This window comes from Zalophus californianus, chromosome 1 (genome assembly GCF_009762305.2).
Source record: "Zalophus californianus isolate mZalCal1 chromosome 1, mZalCal1.pri.v2, whole genome shotgun sequence".
Classification (NCBI taxonomy): Eukaryota; Metazoa; Chordata; class Mammalia; order Carnivora; family Otariidae; genus Zalophus; species Zalophus californianus.
In genome coordinates this window covers 4,704,541-4,722,149 of record NC_045595.1, presented here as the reverse complement: position 1 = coordinate 4,722,149, position 17,609 = coordinate 4,704,541, and the positions used below count along the sequence as shown (strand labels likewise).

General features: G+C 55.6%; 1 protein-coding gene across 8 annotated transcripts; it reads left to right on the top strand.

The window, feature by feature from the left end:
- Nucleotides 1-2,168: 2,168 nt before the first annotated feature.
- On the top strand, nt 2,169-17,605 carry SLC25A23 (solute carrier family 25 member 23). Of its 8 annotated transcripts, XR_003518239.2 has the most exons (12): nt 2,329-2,484; nt 3,643-3,769; nt 4,339-4,426; nt 4,724-4,835; nt 5,898-6,056; nt 6,142-6,294; nt 6,461-6,568; nt 7,509-7,676; nt 11,080-11,230; nt 12,286-12,466; nt 17,073-17,216; nt 17,533-17,605. XR_003518239.2 is itself a non-coding variant. In XM_027585246.2 (11 exons), the coding sequence occupies exons 1-11, from the start codon at nt 2,329-2,331 to the stop codon at nt 17,143-17,145; spliced, it is 1,404 nt and encodes a 467-aa protein (XP_027441047.1). In that variant the 5' UTR covers nt 2,170-2,328; the 3' UTR covers nt 17,146-17,382. The 8 variants fall into 8 exon arrangements, 6 of the variants coding, with proteins under 6 accessions (XP_027441049.1, XP_027441047.1, XP_027441044.1 ...); XM_027585246.2 differs by lacking the exon at nt 17,533-17,605 and having other exon boundaries at nt 2,170-2,484; nt 3,715-3,769; nt 17,073-17,382; XM_027585243.2 differs by lacking the exon at nt 17,533-17,605 and having other exon boundaries at nt 2,170-2,484; nt 17,073-17,379.
- The last annotated feature ends 4 nt before the right edge of the window (nt 17,606-17,609 follow it).

The following is a 17,609-nucleotide window of genomic DNA, read 5'->3' as shown; positions in this document are numbered from 1 at the left end:
GGATAGCAGAAGTGTGGAGACAAACCGGGCAGGGAGACACTGGTGCATGGGGCACGCCTGTCTGGGGCAGGCCCGAATGGGTGGCCCTTGATAAAGACACACCCGTGTGGTACATACCTGCCTAGGAGCCAACCTGTATAGAAGACATTTGCGTGGATGTGTAAGAAGAACACCTATGGGAGACATCTGCATTGACACATCCATTTGGTGTATCGCTGAATGGAAGCATACCTGTGTGGAAAACAGCTGTATAGAACACACCTGCATTATAACAAACACCTGGCTGAGGCCCTCTGGTGTAGGATACATTTGCTTTGGAAACGCATCTGCATGGCTCACCCATGAAATGAACAACTCTTGTATGAGGAATTCCTGTGTGGAAATGTATTGGAAAGACCTGTACGAGACACACCTGCATTTTAGTACACCTTATAGGACCCAGGTATATGGAAACGTACCCAGACGGGTGTATACTTAACTGCAACATACCTATGTGCGGCGGGCAGAGGGGAGCTGTATGATGCATTCCTGGGTGGATTTCTGTTGAGAAAGACACCTGTGCAATGAAGAAAATAGCCTCGTATGAGGAACATCTGCATGGAATTGAGATCGAATGAAAAAAAGACCTGAGAACATGTGCATGAGGCACACTCATATTGAAGCACCTGGGAGCTTCAGTGGGGGGCGGGTGGGCAGGACAGAGGCTCACGTGTATTGAGGCCCACCTGTCAGGGATGTATTTGTGAGAAAAGGCCTATTTGGGGCATTTCTCTGGGAAAACATCTGTATCCCCCATGTTGTGGGGCACCTGCAAGAAAGAAAACATCTGTGAGGGGCCATCTAAGAGGCCATCTGGACCACTGGCCACTAGGACCTCCCTAAGAGGCCATTTGTCTGGGACTCACAGGTGTGTTTGAGCTCACCTGTCTGGGCAAAACTAAACGTGCCCTCACGGCTGTACTTTTCGATTAAGGACGGTGATAATAAGACTTCCACCCCCTGGGCACTCTAGGGTGAAGAGTAATGGTTAAGGGGAAATGAATCACTTTTAGAGTATAGAGCGATGGGTGAGAATTCCAGGTCTGGTTAAATCCCCGCTTTCCCGCTTACTGGGCATGTGGCCTGGGTAGAGCAGTTTAACCTTCTGTTTCCTCATCTGTGAAGTGGGAAAGCCAGTCCCACGTACCTTATAGGGTTTTGGCGAGGATGACGCGAGGCGTGAGTAAAAGGCCTGGATTGTGAAACGCCGTGAATCAATGTTAGTTATTGTTATTATTTTTCGCCAAGTGGTCTGGCCGCCCCTCCCCCTAATGGTGACTCGAGAAACTGCGCCCGAAATTAGTGGGAGGGACTTTCGGCAGGTGCAGCGAGCACGACAGGCTGGTGCCCCGCCTCCAGCGCTCGCCTTCCCGGTTTTCATCGGTACTCGCGCCCGCGACACTGAGATCCGCAGGTTGGTCTGGAGAGAGCAGTCAGCACAGCGACTGGATCAGGCCGCGGCCTCTTTAAGACTGCCCAGCCAGCCCGAAGCCGCCGGGGCCCAAGGCAGCGCAGCGTAGCCGCGGAAGCCCCGCCCAGGTGGGGCGGGCGGGCGCAGCTCAGGCAGCTCTGGCCAATAGGAAACCGACTTTGCAGCCGCGCCGCACGTTGATCTTGCGTTTCCCAGTCTGAGTGGGACCGAAAAGGAAGGCTCGCGGGTGGGATGTAGGGTTTCAGGGAGAAAGCACAGCTTCCTGATTTTCTGTTTCTGTGGCCGAGTGGGGAATGTGAAATGAGCGGGCGGGCAGACGGAGGGCTAGATGGCGCAAGGTTGGTTCTTGAGCATTATCTGGGAAAAACGAGAACTTTAGCGCCTAAAGAGAAATAGTAGGCGAGGGAGGCCAAGTGGAAAGGGATTACGAAACCAAATCCCTGATATCCCTCTACTGCGCGCCCTTGGACAGAGGGTAAACCGAGGCACGCACGGCGGAACTCTGAAAGCAGAATTGAGACCATTGATCTCTCTAGCCCCCCTCCCCAGAATGAACTCGGGTGCTTCCTGTGCCCTACCAAAGCATCCCGACATTCCGCCCCACACCCGCAGCTCCGCCTCCAGCCCCCTCTCCCCAAGCGGGTCGGGGGGGAGGAGACGCAAGTTCTGGCGCGGGCGGCGACGGCTAGCAGTCACCGCCTCCTACCAAGTGCCAGAGCCAGGCGGGCAGCGCGGAGGCTGCGGTGGCAGTGGCCGCGGAGCTGGCCCTGCGGGGCCGCGGGGGGGAGGGGGAGCCGCGAAGCCCCCGCCGAGGCCGCCACCGCCGGGCCTCCCCTCCCCCCCCCCGGACCGGCGCCATGCGGGGGGGCCCGGGCGATGCGGAGCGGCGGCAGCGCTGGGGTCGCCTCTTCGAGGAGCTGGATAGTAACAAGGATGGCCGCGTGGATGTGCGCGAGTTGCGCCAGGGACTGGCCCGGCTGGGCGGGGGCGACCCGGACCGCGACGCCCAACAGGTACCCCCGCCGGGACCCCAGCCTGGCGCGCGGCGCTCCGGCCCTGCGGGCGCCGGTAACCCGAGCTCCTGAATGGAGCGCCGCCGCAGCCGCCAGCGACTGCCTGTGGCTGCACTCCAGTGCGGGTGCCCAGCCTGGGCGTCTCCGTCCCCTTCCCCCTGCCCCGCGGGTCTGGGCCTAACGGGTTCGCCCAGGACAGAGCCACGGAGGCTCCAGGCCTGCAGTTCAGCTGCCAACCGTCGGTCCCCAACCCCCGCGCCGGTGCCTCGAGGGTGGGGGATGTCTTGCCAGCGAAAGGAGCCGATCGGCTCTCCTGCCCACTGCCCCGGACACACCCTCCTCTGAACTCTTTGCCCATCCAAGACATACCCTGCTCCCCGCCTCAGGAGACACACCCTTTCCCATCCTCCCCCCCTCCTCCGGGCACCCACTGCCCTCCCAGCCGGCTGCCCCAGCCTCTCCACGTTTACATTTCCCCCGCCGGCCCCTCCCCCCCCCCCCCCCCCCCCCCGCCTCCCCGGGGGCCTGGCTTAATGCCCCAGGCTACCTCAGCCCGGTACCCAATCCTGTCCGAGGCCACCCTCAGCATGGGATGTAGCAAAGCAGGAACTTGCCCCAGGCCTATGCAGGTGTCCCCTACACCTCTAGCCCCAGATGCCCCTGGAGTGTCTCTCTCCACAGCATCCTGAGACCTCCAGGACAACCTCCCACTTTCCAGGTGGGAAACCAGAGGCCTGGTGGGGGCTCAGCTTAGATCTCTCATTGCCCCACAGTGCCCAGAGCTGTCTCTAACGGCAGCTCCTGAAACTGCCATATGGACAGGGTTTTTTTAAGAGACAGCTGGGAGGACAGGCTTTCAGAGACAAGAGCCCAAGGCTACCTACCACTTCCCAGTTCTGCAACCTTGAAAAAGTTACTTGACCTTGGAGAGCCTCAGTTTGCTTGCTAGGCAAACTGGACAACCGCTTTCCACCTCGTAGACCTACGGTGGCCTTGGGCGTATTGCTGAGAAGTGAGCTAGCGGATGGAGGGGTGACTTCCCCTGCTCCTGTCCCTTAGGTGCTGGGGGCTCTGAGTTCCTGGGCCTTAAGCTTGTCATGCCCCCCTGCAGATTGGGAGCAGCCTCCTGGAGCTCCCTCGTCCCTTCCCCCTTGCCAGGGTATCTCCCCTGAGGGTGACGCTGACCCAGGTGGTGGGCTGGACCTGGAGGAGTTTTCTCGCTACCTGCAGGAGCGGGAACAGCGCCTGTTGCTTCTGTTCCACAGTCTGGACCGGAATCAGGATGGTACGACCCAGGGATGGGCTGCAGGGGCCCTGGAGACACCAGTGGGGTTAGAACCGGCACTGCTAGGAGGGGGAGGGCCACTTCTCCCTGATGACTCACAAACTATTTTGGGAGTTCTCCTCACCCCCCAGCTAGGTGGTTGGGCCCGTGGGCCCATCCCACTGCCTTTCCCTTCTGGGATGCGACCCCTGTTATTACTCTTAAGTTTCTAAGGGACACAGAGATGCCCCATATTCCCGCTGGATTCCCTATGAGGCAGACACCCCCCATAGCCTCTTCTGGGTCCCTAATATTGCCTCTCAATCCCCTATGGCATAAGGACCCCCATAATTATCCCTGGATTCATTTTTTCATTCATTCATGGAGCAGAGGAACCCCCCCAACATTGCCCAGTTCCACCTTTCTAATCCCAGTGGGTCAGTGACCCCCCCCAACCCTGCTGCAAATCTCATCCTGGGTTTCTGGGTTCCTGGATCCCCTGGTCTTCCTAGACCATCCCCATTCTGAGCTGTACTGTACCTGGGCTCCAGGGTCCCTCCATGCACACCCTTTTCTGATCCCCTCCCCAGGTCATATCGATGTGTCTGAGATCCAGCAGAGTTTCCGAGCCCTAGGCATTTCCATCTCGCTGGAGCAAGCAGAGAAAATTCTGCACAGGTGAATAACTGGGGGTCCAGAATCCCAGGTAACTCAGTTCCCCGGGGGCCCCTTGGCCACCTTGAGTCTCTAGGCCCCAGACCCAATCCCAGGGCAGGTGGAGCTGAGAGGTGGGCTTGGGAGTCAGGCAGATCCTGGACCAGATGCTTCACTTCTCAGAGCCTCAGTTTTCCCCTTTGTAAAATGGCAAACTCTTAGCGCACAGGAAGTCCACCCCCAAACCAGCTGAACCTCACTCCTACACCCCCTGCCCAGCCCCTGCACTGATTCTATCCCTACCTTGCCCTGCGCCCCCAGCATGGACCGAGACGGCACGATGACCATTGACTGGCAGGAATGGCGCGACCACTTCCTGTTGCATTCACTGGAGAATGTGGAGGATGTGGTCTATTTCTGGAAACATTCTACGGTGAGGTGGGGGCAGCTTTCCTAGCGTGGTGGCTGGGCCTTGGTCTGGTTTCCCCTGGGCATGGAGGGGCTGGGTCAGGAGTCTTGAGAAGGAAGAGCCACTGGGAACAGCCAAGGGATGAGACTCTAGTCCTCTCTTCCTCTGATCAGGGCTCAGGGGACTGGGGACCCTTTGGGGGAGGTCTGTGATCTGGCTGGAGCCCTTCAGACCTGACTTTGGGGTGCTGGGGCCAGACTGTGGGAGGTGGGAGCACAGGGAAGGAAGAGCTCACCAGACAGGGCACCCAGCCTCCAGCCTCCACCCACAGCTCCCCTTCTGCTGGGTTCTTTTTGCCTCAGTAAATGGTCTGCTGCTGAAAGGACTCATTAGAAAGCCACCTTCTTTGGAAAATCCACTGAGATCCACAGGACGTTGGGGGAGGAGGTGCTCTAAATCCCCCGCTTCTGGGTGGGAATCTCTGAGTGATGCTTCCAGTAGGATTTGATGGCATCTGTAGGGGAATCCACCTGCGGGATCTGGTGAGATTCCCTTGGGAGATCCAGACATTCCCACCCTGGGGATCCATGAAAGACTTGGTTGGGAAGTCTATAGGTGGATTCTAGGGAAGGGATGATCCCTGGGGACAGATTCCCTGTGGGATCTGCTGAGGCCCTGGGAGGGATCCACTGGTCTCCTTAAATGGCAGGTCCCTGGTGGGATCTTGTGTGGCCCTGGAGGGGTCTTCTGGAATCCTTATGCGGGAGATTCTTGGGTGCAATCCTTCAAAGGAATCTGATCAGCTCTGGAAGGAATCTGTATATGGTAGATGCTTGGGTAGGCTCCTTTGGTGGGATTTGGTGGAGGTGCCCAGGAAGGATATTGGGATCCTACATGGGAGTCAGGTTGGATGTTCTGCTGGGATCTGGTAGGGTTCCAAGAGGGATCTCCTGGGCTCTCCAAGTGAGATTTATTGGTGGATGCTCTGCGTGTCCTGGGATTCATGAGGGAGACACTCCCATTTAGGGCTGAGGTGCATCTCCCTGCCCCTATGATGGTGTGACACCCAAGTCCCTGCCTCCTCAGGTCTTGGACATTGGTGAGTGCCTGACTGTCCCTGATGAGTTTTCAGAGCAGGAGAAGCTGACCGGCATGTGGTGGAAGCAGCTGGTGGCAGGTGCGGTGGCAGGTGCTGTTTCGCGGACGGGCACGGCCCCTCTGGACCGCCTCAAGGTCTTCATGCAGGTGAGGGGCCCCGGAAAGACCCACCCCTTCTCCTAGGCCTGGGCCCCAGAAGGGGACCCCAAAGCCACCTTATCTCCCCACACAGGTCCACGCCTCCAAGACCAACAAGCTAAACATCCTGGGGGGCCTAAAGAGCATGATCCAAGAGGGGGGCATGCGCTCCCTGTGGCGTGGCAATGGGATTAACGTGCTCAAGATTGCACCTGAGTCGGCTATCAAGTTCATGGCCTATGAGCAGGTGGGGGCAGGTGTGGGAGATGTGAGCTAGATGTGAGGGCTGGTGGGATTGGCTTGGGGGTGGGGGATGTCCGCAGGACCCCCAGGAGTGGGCATCTGCTCCCCTGGGTGGTGCCCACAGCAGGACGACCTGAGGTCCTGCCCACCTCTGTGTCTCCCACTTTCAGATCAAGCGGGCCATTCGGGGGCAGCAGGAGACACTGCACGTGCAGGAGCGCTTTGTGGCTGGCTCCCTGGCTGGTGCCACGGCCCAAACCATCATTTACCCCATGGAGGTGAGAAGGAGGGACTCTGGCCGAGGCCCCTTTGCAGGGTGGGGGGCTTGCAATAACCACGTCACTCCATGGTGTGATAGGCATTGGTATTGTAACTTTGCCTCTCCCTGATTTGGACTGGGGCTCATTAGAGCAATGCTATTTCATGTGTAGTCTGTATGGGCATTGCAATTTGAGATGTGACTTCTAGGGATGGTGGTGTTGATCATAACGATATAGGCAGCAACTGTGGGGCCAGCTGTTTGTGGACATGCCTCTTGTAAGGATACTGATTTCCAGGCTGTTTGTTCCCAGGGGAATTATTTCAGGTTTCAGGTTGTGCAGTGTGTCAGGATTCTGAGTGATGGAAAGCTCAAATCACATAAATGAAGTCTAAAGTAAGCAGTTCAGGGCAGGTATGGTGGCTTCAAAGTGTTAGAGACCGAGGTACCTTCCCTGTATCTTGTTCCAGCACTTCAGAATGTAGCACCCACCTCATGGACCAAAATGGCTGCATATGCTCCAGTCATCACATCTATGTTCCAGTCAATAAGGAAGAATAGACAAAGGAAGGAACACCTCCCTGCCTTTAAAGATACTTTCTGAGAGTCACACATGCCTGTTCTCCTGCTGTTTCATTGGCTAAGACTTAGTCACATGGCCATATATCCAGGGAAAGTGAGTGGCTGCGTGCTTGCTGAAAATTATAGTTTCTATTATTAAGGGGGGACGGGAACAAGGTATTGGGAGACAGCAGTGGCCACCATATGCAACTCAGAGATGCAACCATTTCGAGGTATAGAGATTTGGGGATAGCAGAAGATTCTAGAGTAACTGGTTTGTTAAATTCAGGTATTGCAAGGGTAGATCCTTCTAGGAGTAGCTGTTTCTAGGTGTCTTCACTCCTGGTTGTGGTGTTTCTGGAAGCAGTTTTCCCAGGGATAACCGGGGTCCTCCCCAGGTGCTGAAGACGCGGCTGACCCTGCGCCGGACAGGCCAGTACAAGGGACTGCTGGACTGTGCGTGGCAGATCCTGGAGCGAGAGGGGCCCCGCGCCTTCTACCGTGGCTACCTGCCCAATGTGCTGGGCATCATTCCCTATGCGGGCATCGACCTGGCCGTCTATGAGGTCTGTGGGCAGCCCGCCCCCCCTTTTCTCTCCCCCCCTGGGATTTGCCCACGGGACACCCCTTTCCCATAGGGTTGACTCAGTGAACCTCCATAGCTAGGGGTGGAGAAGCACCATGGGCCTTGGGATCCTGGGGAACCCCTTCAGCTGTTGGACTCCCCAACTCTTTCACTTTTACCACTGTGAGAATTCTTCCCACTTCCGTGTGCAGTTCAGCCTTGCTGGGCCTTGGGGACCTGGGAAGGTCAGGGACCACCATAGCTCACAGAATCATGGGAGAAAGTGAATGTGAGCTTCAGAGATGCCTGTCTCCCCAGAGCACATACTGGATCTGGCCAAAGTCTTCTTCAGGGCCTGCCCATTTCATAGAAACCACACCCTATGGCCAGCATCTCAGGGCCTTTATCAAGAGAGGCAGAAATGGGGGGGGTGTTGACTTCTCTTCCAGTGGTCATGACTTTTCTCCTGGTGGGATCGCCAAGTTCTTCCAAGTAGCACAGCCCCAGATGTCCCCAGGCATCCCCCAAAGTCTCTGTGTCCAGGACAGGGCTAGCTTCACAGGCAGGGGGCCAGTTCAGTCATCAAGGGCCCCATGCTCAGAGGGCCTGGCTCTTGGTTTAATGCCCCGCTGTTGCCATCTTGAAATCCCTGATCATCTTTGGACGAGGGACCTTACATATTTTTATTTTGCCCTGGGCCTCGCAAAATGATGCAGCCGGTCCTCATCTCCAACACTCCATCCCTGACTTCCTCAGCACCCAGCACCTGGGCGGCCACATGAGACAAGACCACCACTCATTCACTCACTTGCTCATTCACTCACTTGCTCACTCAGCAACGGTTTACTGAGCATCCCAAGGTACGGGGACGGCGTTAAATAAAAACAACGCAGTCCTCGCTTTCCTGGGGCATCCACTCCAATGAGCAAGGACGTCAGTCCACGGGCCCACAAGTAGTTTCAGATCCTGCTAAGTTCTCAGAAGAGGATAAAACAGGATGTGTAATTGAAAGTAACACTGGGCAGGAGGGGGTCGAGGCAGGCCCCTGAGGGGCGATGAGCAAGGCCGTGTGAAACAAGGCAGAGGGTGCAGAGAGCGCAGCTCCAGAAGCAGCACTGGATTTGGCCTGTTGGAGGAGTGTGAGTCTCGAGTGGCTGGAAGGAATCGAAGAGTCAGCAAGAGCTCAGTGATGTGGCTGGTTTTTCCTGAGTGCAAGACTCCGCCACTGGGGGCTATGAGAAGAAATTAGACCGAACTTTATTCGATCCATTCTTCACCCAAAAAGGGAGGTGGGAGGTCTGAGTGGTTTGAGAAAGGCTGTGCCCTCTTGGAGTTTCAAAATCTATGTTAGTCCCTTAAAGACTCTGAGAAGTCTGCAGAAAAGTGATTTAACTGGGTTTTTGTTTTTGGTGTGGTTTTTTTTTGTTGTTGTTGTTTGTTTGTTTTGTTTTTTGGCCCAGTGTTGGCCATACCTACACAGTCTTCAGAACTTCTTTTCAACAGAACACCTCTTAAACACTCATGCAACACCTATTTGGCAAATCCTGCTCCAGCCCCCAAAGAAGGCTCTTAAAATTGCAAGGCAATAATGGTGAACACTTGCTTCCAAGGCGCCCACTCCTTGCCTAGCCCGGACATCACTGATCTATGCCAGCCCTGAGTCCCTCTCCACACACTTCTGGGCAGCTGTTACCAAGGGGTGAGAAGTGACATGGGAAATGAAACCTAGGAGCCATCCCAGTCCCAGAGCAAGAAAGAAGGTCCTCGAAGAGAGGCTTCAGAAGGGGTTGGCTGCCTGAAAAACCAAGCGCACCACTCTGGACTCCAGCGTGGCTCTGAATGTTGACTCCCACCCTTATTTTGTGGCTATGGACAAGTAACTTCCCTGGAGCCTCGGCTTCTTGTCAATGAAATGGAGATGGTGGTGGTATTTGTCTTAGTCTGAGGTCCTCTGGAAGCAGGGATGTGAGAGCACGTGGTTTGGCAGGAAGGTAAGGTAACCAAAATAAAAGGAGCATCCGTTCCCTAGGGCTGCCTAACAAAGTACCACAAACTGTGGGGGGCTCAAAGCAACAGACGTTTACTGTCATGGTCCCGGAGGCTGGAGTCTAAACTCAAGGTGTCGGCAGGGCCACACTCCCTCCCAAACCTTAGAGGGACATCCTTCCTTGCCCCTTCCAGCAAGGGGCATCCCTGCAATTTCTGCCTCTGTCACCGTGTGGCTGTCTTCCCCGCTGTGTGTCTCCATCTCTGTGTGTCCTCTTCTTATGAGGACATTGGTCATGTTTGCTTAAGGGCCCACCCGACTCCAGGATGACCTCATCCTAACTCTCCACACCTGCAAAGACTCTATTTGCAGATAAGGTCACAATCTGAGGTCCTGGGGGTTAGGACCCCAATATATCTTTTGGGGGGATGCCGTCGAACCCATAAGGGCATGTTATCAAGCAAGTTATCATGGTGGACAGGTGGAGCTCAGTCCCGGTGGGGGGCCTCTGGAGGCAGCATAGAACATGCCCCCCCCCCCACGAGACGCGAGGGAGCTAGGAGCTAGACGCAAGTCAGTCATCCGCTGCTTGCTGCTGGGGGGTGGGGGGGCTCAGAGCAGCCTTACCTGGGTCCAGCAAGAGTCCTCAGACAGGACTGTGGACGCTGGCAGTTGGGAGTCAGCTGATTTGAGTTGAAGAGGACACGGATGGCATGTCCACCTTGGAGAGCGTATTAGTGTCCTATGGCTGCTAGAACGAATGACGACAACCTTAGGGGTTTAAAACAGCGCACGTTCACTATCTCATCACTTTTTGGAAGTCCAAAGTCCAAGATGGGGCTCAGCGGGCTAACATCAAGCTGTTGGCAGGGCTGCCTTTCTTCCGGAGGCTGCAGGGGAGAAGCTGTTGCCTTACCTTCCCCCTTCTCTAGCAGCTGCCCGTTTGCCTCGGCCGGTGGGCCCATTGCCCATCTTCAGAGCCAGCCGCACAGCATCTTCCAACCCATCCCCCACCTCTGCCTCTCTTATCCCCTGTCCTCTAACTCTTATAAGGAGCCTCGCGATGACATTGGACCTACCTGGATAGTCTAGGATCATGCCCCATCTCAAGGTCCTTAACTTAATCTCATCTCCAAAGTCCCTTTTGCCACATGAGGTACCATATTCCCAAGAACAAGGGCGTGGACAGTAGAGGGGGGCCGTCATCCCACATACCACAGAGGGTCAAGGTGAGGCCTGAGTGACAGGATGCAGGTACCGTGCTCGTGGGGCACCTGGGAGGTACCAAGCGCTCAGCTAGTACCAGCCATCAGGGGATGCAGAGACCAGCCAGCGGGGCCTCTGAAGCCAGGGTCGTGCATGGCGTTACCCAGTTCCGACCCAACCCACACTCTACTCTCTCCTTCGCCCCCACCAGACCCTGAAGAACCGGTGGCTCCAGCAGTATAGCCATGACTCAGCCGACCCAGGCATTCCTGTGCTCCTGGCCTGTGGCACCGTCTCCAGCACCTGTGGCCAGATAGCCAGCTACCCGCTGGCCCTGGTCCGGACCCGCATGCAGGCCCAAGGTGAGGCCTGGGCAGGAGGATGGGGCAGGGAGAGAACATCACCACCGGGGCCCCACCTCCCCGTCCCCAGCTCCTCCTCCTGGCTAGGCAAGGTGCCAAGCTGGGATCCTCCTGGATTTGGATGGCCTTCACTAAAGTCCCTACCTTTCTCTGGGCCTTGGTGTACCCATCTGTGACACTGGAACGGGAGCCCTTTCCCACCCCCCCCACCCGCCCCACCAAGTGAGGAGAGCAGATGCAGCAAGTACTGGAAGAGTGCCCTAGCAGGCTGAGCTGGGAGGCCTGCTAACTTGAGCTCCGATTTGCAAGGCTGGGTTAGAGTGAGGAAGGCAAGGCGAGGGAAGATCCGGGTACGGAGGGGGGGGGGGCAGGCTGGGTATGGGTTTATTATTTTCCTCGTAGGTTTCTTTTATGGGTTCTAGCCCCCCAAAACAGACACACACACACACACACACACACACACACACACACACATTCCTGAATCTGTTTTGGGAGTTTCCTTGGGAATTTTAGCATTTGTGTTCTGTGATTTTCTCTGGGGGTGTATCGGTGCATAAACCTGGGTTCTCGCCCTCCAAGAGCTCACAGGCTGGAGAGGAAGCAAGATGCTGAATAAATCATTCCACAATTAAGTATGGATCAAGGGTTGAATGCAGGATAAGAGAAAGAGCCAGACTTAGACTGGGGTACCAAGCAGGGCTCCCCTGAAGAGCCTGCTTTGGCATGAAGGTTGGAAGGCAGAGAAGAGTGAGCTGGGAGAAGAGGCAGGGAAATGAGTTCCAGGCAGAGGAAATGTCTGTACCCTCTCCCACCACACACATACGTATACCTTCTCTGTTTCTAATCATCCCCAAACTTGGGCCCTCAAGACTGGGGTGAAAAGGTGAGCAGCCATTTCCAGAGCCAGGAGAAGTCCCGATTCTGAGTGGTAGGTCCCGCTGTTAAGCTAACCCTCCTCCCTCGTGCTGCAACGGCCACAGGCCCAGCCCTGGGGAGTAGGAGGGGGAAGTAAGAGGGGCCCTTTCACCTCACCTGGCCTCCCCGCCCCCCCCCAGCCTCCATCGAGGGCGCCCCCCAGCTCTCCATGCTGGGTCTGCTCCGTCACATCCTGTCCCAGGAGGGCGTGTGGGGCCTCTACCGGGGCATTGCCCCCAACTTCATGAAGGTTATCCCGGCTGTGAGCATCTCCTATGTGGTCTACGAGAACATGAAGCAGGCCCTGGGGGTCACGTCCAGGTGAGGGACCCAGAGCCTGACCCACCCCAGATCCCTCAGCCCAATCACGACATCCCCCACACCTCAGCCACTGGAGACTGATGGCCCAGCCAATGGATCCCAGGGCTCCCTACACCAAATCACAGGATCCCCACACTTGGCCCACTGGGTCCTACACCCCCATATCACAGCTACTGGCCCCCCCACACACACACGGGGTCCTGGACCTCTGTGACTTAACCACGGGATGCCCCACAACCCAACTAATGGATCCTGATAACCCAACCACAGGAGCACACATCACCATACCTAAACACCCAGAGCCCAGCTCCCTCAGGCCCCAGATCCAGCGCTGGGTCCTAGATCCCCAAACCCACTGGCGGATCCCAGATCCCCATGCTTCCAGCCCTGGATCTCCAAGCTCCGCCACTGGATTCTGGATATCAAGAAGCCTCAGCCACCGGATCCTGACAATGCAATGCCTAGATCCCGGGGCCCCAGCCACTGGATCCCAGATCCCCTCACCCCAACTACTGGATTCCTGAATTCCTTTACCTTGACACTGAGTCCCGGATCCCTCTGCTTTGACTACTGGATTCCCTACACTTCAACCACTACACCCTCAACCCCCAACCACCGGATCTCGGATTCCCAAGCCCTGACCGGCTGGATCCTGGCTCCTAAATCCACAATGTGAGCCCAACGGCAGAGCGAGTGGGTCCTGGCGACTGCGACTATTGGACCCCAAACCCCTTCGCCACAGGCACTGGATGCTGAAACCTCACGCATAGGAGACAGACTCCTCCCCCACCCTTCCAAGCACTGGATCCCAGCCCTTTAACCTCTGGATTCTGACCAGAATCCTCCCAGGCACTGGGTCCTGAATGCTCAGACTCCAAGTCTAAATAGATCCCAATAGGCCTGTCACAGCATCCTGGATCCCCCCATGCCCCTGTCCCAGACACACCCCGGAGCCCAGGGCCCTCTGCCCACGACACAAAGCCCCGGGGTCTAAGGAGCCTGTGGGAAGCCTAGGTCCTGGCCTCCTGCTTCCAAAAAACCCGCGGGACTTGCCATCAGTCCTGACATGGCTAGAAGCCGGCAGCTGGGGAGGGAGATGCCCCCCGTCCCACGGCCTAGAGAGCCGCAACCCGCCCCCGCCACCTGCCGGGCATGGCTGCACCTCTGGCCTGTGGGGAAACCGCTCCCCGCCCAGTGCCCCCCACAATGCTCTGTGGTGTCTTCCGTTCCCTTCCCACATTTAGGCTGATGATAACCTCCAGTCGCTCTTTCCTGGGGGCTGGCAAGGGGTCTGAGGCCGGGGACACGTTAAGGAGACTCTCCCCAAGCACACCCCAGCACTGCCCGTCTCTTCCCCAGGCTTCGGGGTTGGGGGCTCGGGGCAGGTCTACACAGACTAGCCTTCCCTGGAGCCAAGCGTCCAATTATGCAAAACAAACAAGCCAAATCCCTCAAACTCACTCCAGGTCTATTTTTCTACCAGAGAGGAGCAGACATTCTTCCCCCTCAGATAACCCAAGCCCCCAGCATCCCCCACGGCCCTGTACATTCTGCACTTTAGAGTTGGGTTCCGAGCTTAGCGTAATTGGGGGACCCCTCCCGTCACTCCTCCCAAGTCCTTGGGGAACCCCATGAAAGGACTACAAAAGAGCAACTGGGTTGTTTGGGGGGGCTGGAGGACCCCCCGTGGCTTCCACCTGCCCCCCCCCACACCGTGTCCCACCTCCCCGCCTGTGTGTGTTATTTCAAAGGAAAAGAACAAAAGGAATACACTTTCTAAGCTCTTTCATTGTGGTTTTTACTGAAAAGGGGTGGGTTGATGTGGGACCAGCTCAAACTACCCCCAGGGAAGGGACATGGGCCATCCTCTGTTGCACACAGTGCCAGAAGACCAGGAAGTGACTTCCTCGGTTTCCATAGCTGTGAAGTGGGGGGCAGAGAAAAGCCCACATTCATGGGCCCTCTTTATTTTTTCTGTATTCTAATTACCTAAGGATATTTGTTTCCCAGGGCTGCTGTAACAAATTACCACAGACCGGGGGCTTAAAATGACACAGTTTTTAGATTGATATAATTTTTTATTGTGGTAAACTAGACATCACATACAATTCACCATCTTAACCATTTTTAAGTGCACAGCTCAGTTGAGCACACTCACACTGTCGGGCAGCCACCCCCACCCTCCGTCTCCAGAACTTTCCATCTCCCCACACGGAGACTCTGTCCCCACGAAGCACGGACTCCCCACCCCCTGCACCGGCCCCGGCTCCCACCCTCTCCTCTCTGTGTGGACGGGACTCCTCTGGGGACCTCCTGGGACTGGGGTCCTGCGGGATGTGTCCTTCTGGGTCTGGCTCCTCTCACTGAGTGAGCAGTGTCCTCGGGGTCCCTCCACGTCATGGCAAGTGTCAGGATGTCCTTCCTCTTTAAGGCTGAATAATATTCCAGTGTGTGGATGGACCATATTTTGTTTATTCATTCATGCATGCAGCAATGGACACTTGGCTTGCTTCCACCATTGGCTATGGTGAATAAAAACCAAGAGGAATTTATTGTCCGCCAGTTCTGAAGGCTAGAAGTCTGAAAGCGAAGTGTCAGCAGGCTATGACCCTCTGAAGACTGTAGGGGATGATCCTTCCCGCCTCTTCCGGCTTCTGGCAGTTGCCAGCACATGGCATTCCTCGGCTTGTAGACCCAATTGGTCCGATTTCTGCCTGTCTTCAAATGACCAAAATTGTTCCTGTCACCATCTTGTTTGTGTTTTAAGCTGCTACCATTGGGGTAATTTGTTATGCAGCAGTAGCTAACTGCTACGCATGCGCCTACATAGATATGATTTTCCGCACACTCAAAGATGGACTTAAGCCCTGCTAACTATTTCATATTTTTACTTCCTTTAAATTATGTCCTGAGGATCATATTCCCAGAAGCGGGATTGCTGGGTCAAAGGATATGACGATTTCAGGGTCATGTCCCCAGAGAAATCGTCTGCGATATACACAGCTACCAACAAGGAATTGGCATTCCTAATTTTACTTCAGTCATACCAGCACGGAGTGTTACCACTTTGATTTGACTTAATCAGGCCAGTCTGCCACTATTTTCTTGTCCACCTTCTTATATCCCATTACACTGTTTGGGCCTCGGGAACTGACATGTGGTGTGATATCACACAGACTGCTTTTCTCTTTCTGAGTCTCCCCACCCACAGAATAGGGGATGTTATCACTGACATCTTTAAAGGGAAAAGAACTTACATTTATTGAGCAAGTACTCCGTACGCTGGCTCTGTGCTAAGCCCTTTGATGCGTTATCTCCCTCACTTACTCATCATCTATTTACCAGACACCTGCTTTGTGCCAGACCCGATTTTGTGAAACACACAATCGTTGCTCTCATAGACCCCACATTCCAGTGGAGAGCGACAAACAGTAAATAACACACGTGAGTGAATGTGTAGCTGGGTAGAAAGCAAAGGCATTATGGATAAAAATAAAGTGGGGAAGCAGAGTTTACATCTTAAATAGAGTGGTCAGAGGAAGCATCAGGAAGAAGGTGATGTTTGCATGAAGATTTAAAGACAGTGAGGGAGGGAGCCATGGTGATGTCCAGGAAAACAGCATTCTAGGCAGAAGGAACAGCCAGTGCAAAGGTCCTGGGGCAACATCATGCCTGGCGTGTTGGAAGAACAGGGAGGGGGCCCGGGCTGGACGTGTGGCTGGAGCAGAATGGGCAAAGAGGAGAAAGGGAGGAGGGAAGGGCAGGGAGGGGACCAGGCAGGTCATACAGGGTCTTGCGGGCCACAGGGAGGACTTGGGCTTCTACCCCAGGGAGATGGGAGCCCTGGAGAGCTGTGGGCAGAGGAGGGCAGGACCTCACTGCGGTGCTCACGGGCGCCCTCCGGTGGTTATTGTGGGGAGCACGGACCGGGGGCAAGAGTGGGCGGGCCCAGAGTGGAGGCGAGTACACTGGTCCGGGGTAATCCATCAGGGGGCTGGACCAGGGTGGAGGCCACAGACGTGGTAAGCAGCAGCCAGATTCCGGATTTATGTTAAAGGTGAAGCCAGGATTTGATGACAGAGTGTGGGCATGAGGGAAAAACAATCATGGATGACATCAAGATTTTTGAACCAAACCACATGGAGGATGGACACGCTCTCAATGAAGACTCATTGCAGCCTCTTGACACAATGTGGTAGAGCTTATCATTACTTCCAATTTACACCTGAGGAAACTGAAGCTCAGAGAGGTAAAGTGAGTCCCCCAAGGCCACACAGCAGGGGTTGTCCTAGATGGGATTCAAACCCAGGCTGCCTCCAAACCTATGCCTGCCTCACAGGCATAGTTGGAGACCAACTGTGTCTCTCCCTCCCAGAGCTCCAGAACCTTCCCACTCGCCCTCACGTCTACCTCCCGTTGCCATGACAGCGACACACAGTGCATTCATTTCCTATGGCTGCTATAACAAACAACCACAAACGTGGTGGCTTCAAACAACACAAATATATTATTCTAGAGGTCAGAAGTCTGATACGGATCTCACTGGGCTAAAATCAAGCTCCTCCTGGAGGCTCCAGGGGAGAATCTGCTTCCTGGCCTTTTCCAGCTTCGAGGGTCGGCCTGCACTCCACGGCTCGTGGTTCCCTCCTCCATCTGCAAAGCCGGCAATGGTTGGATGAGTCTTTCTCACACTGAACCCTTTCAACACCGACTGTTCTGCTTCCCTCTTCACTGTCTGAGGACTCAAGAGGTTAGACTGGGCCCACGCAATTCGTCCAGAATAATCTCTCCATCTCCCCCTTCAGCTGGTTAGTGCTCTTAAGTCCTCTGGCAAATTCACTTTCCCCTTTGCCGCGTAACGTAGAGAGTTCACGGGTTTAGAGGGGTTTGGATATGGACATTTTCTGGGGGACACTCTCTGCCCACCATATCCAGTGAGGTCACAAGGGCCTCTGTGACCTCATCATGCCCTGGTGCCCAAATTTACAAGCTGGCCCCTCCCACATGGCTGCTGGATGGGCAAACCTGTCACCAGGGATTTGAACCTAGGTGTCCTGACCCTCCAGCTGCCGTGGGAGCCCAGCCCGAGGAAGTTCAGAAGACTTGCTCGAGCGTCCAGACGCTGTTTAAGAGGGTCAAAGCC

What these genes read in the sequence shown, in the direction of transcription:
- SLC25A23 (XM_027585243.2), top strand. Translation starts at nt 2,329, where the DNA reads ATGCGGGGGGGCCCGGGCGATGCGGAGCGGCGGCAGCGCTGGGGTCGC. An exon ending in TCTGGACCGGAATCAGGATG is followed by an intron (nt 3,770 to 4,338) that starts GTACGACCCAGG and finishes TCCCCTCCCCAG; the next exon opens with GTCATATCGATGTGTCTGAG. An exon ending in GCCCTGGGGGTCACGTCCAG is followed by an intron (nt 12,467 to 17,072) that starts GTGAGGGACCCA and finishes GGCCTTTTCCAG; the next exon opens with CTTCGAGGGTCGGCCTGCAC.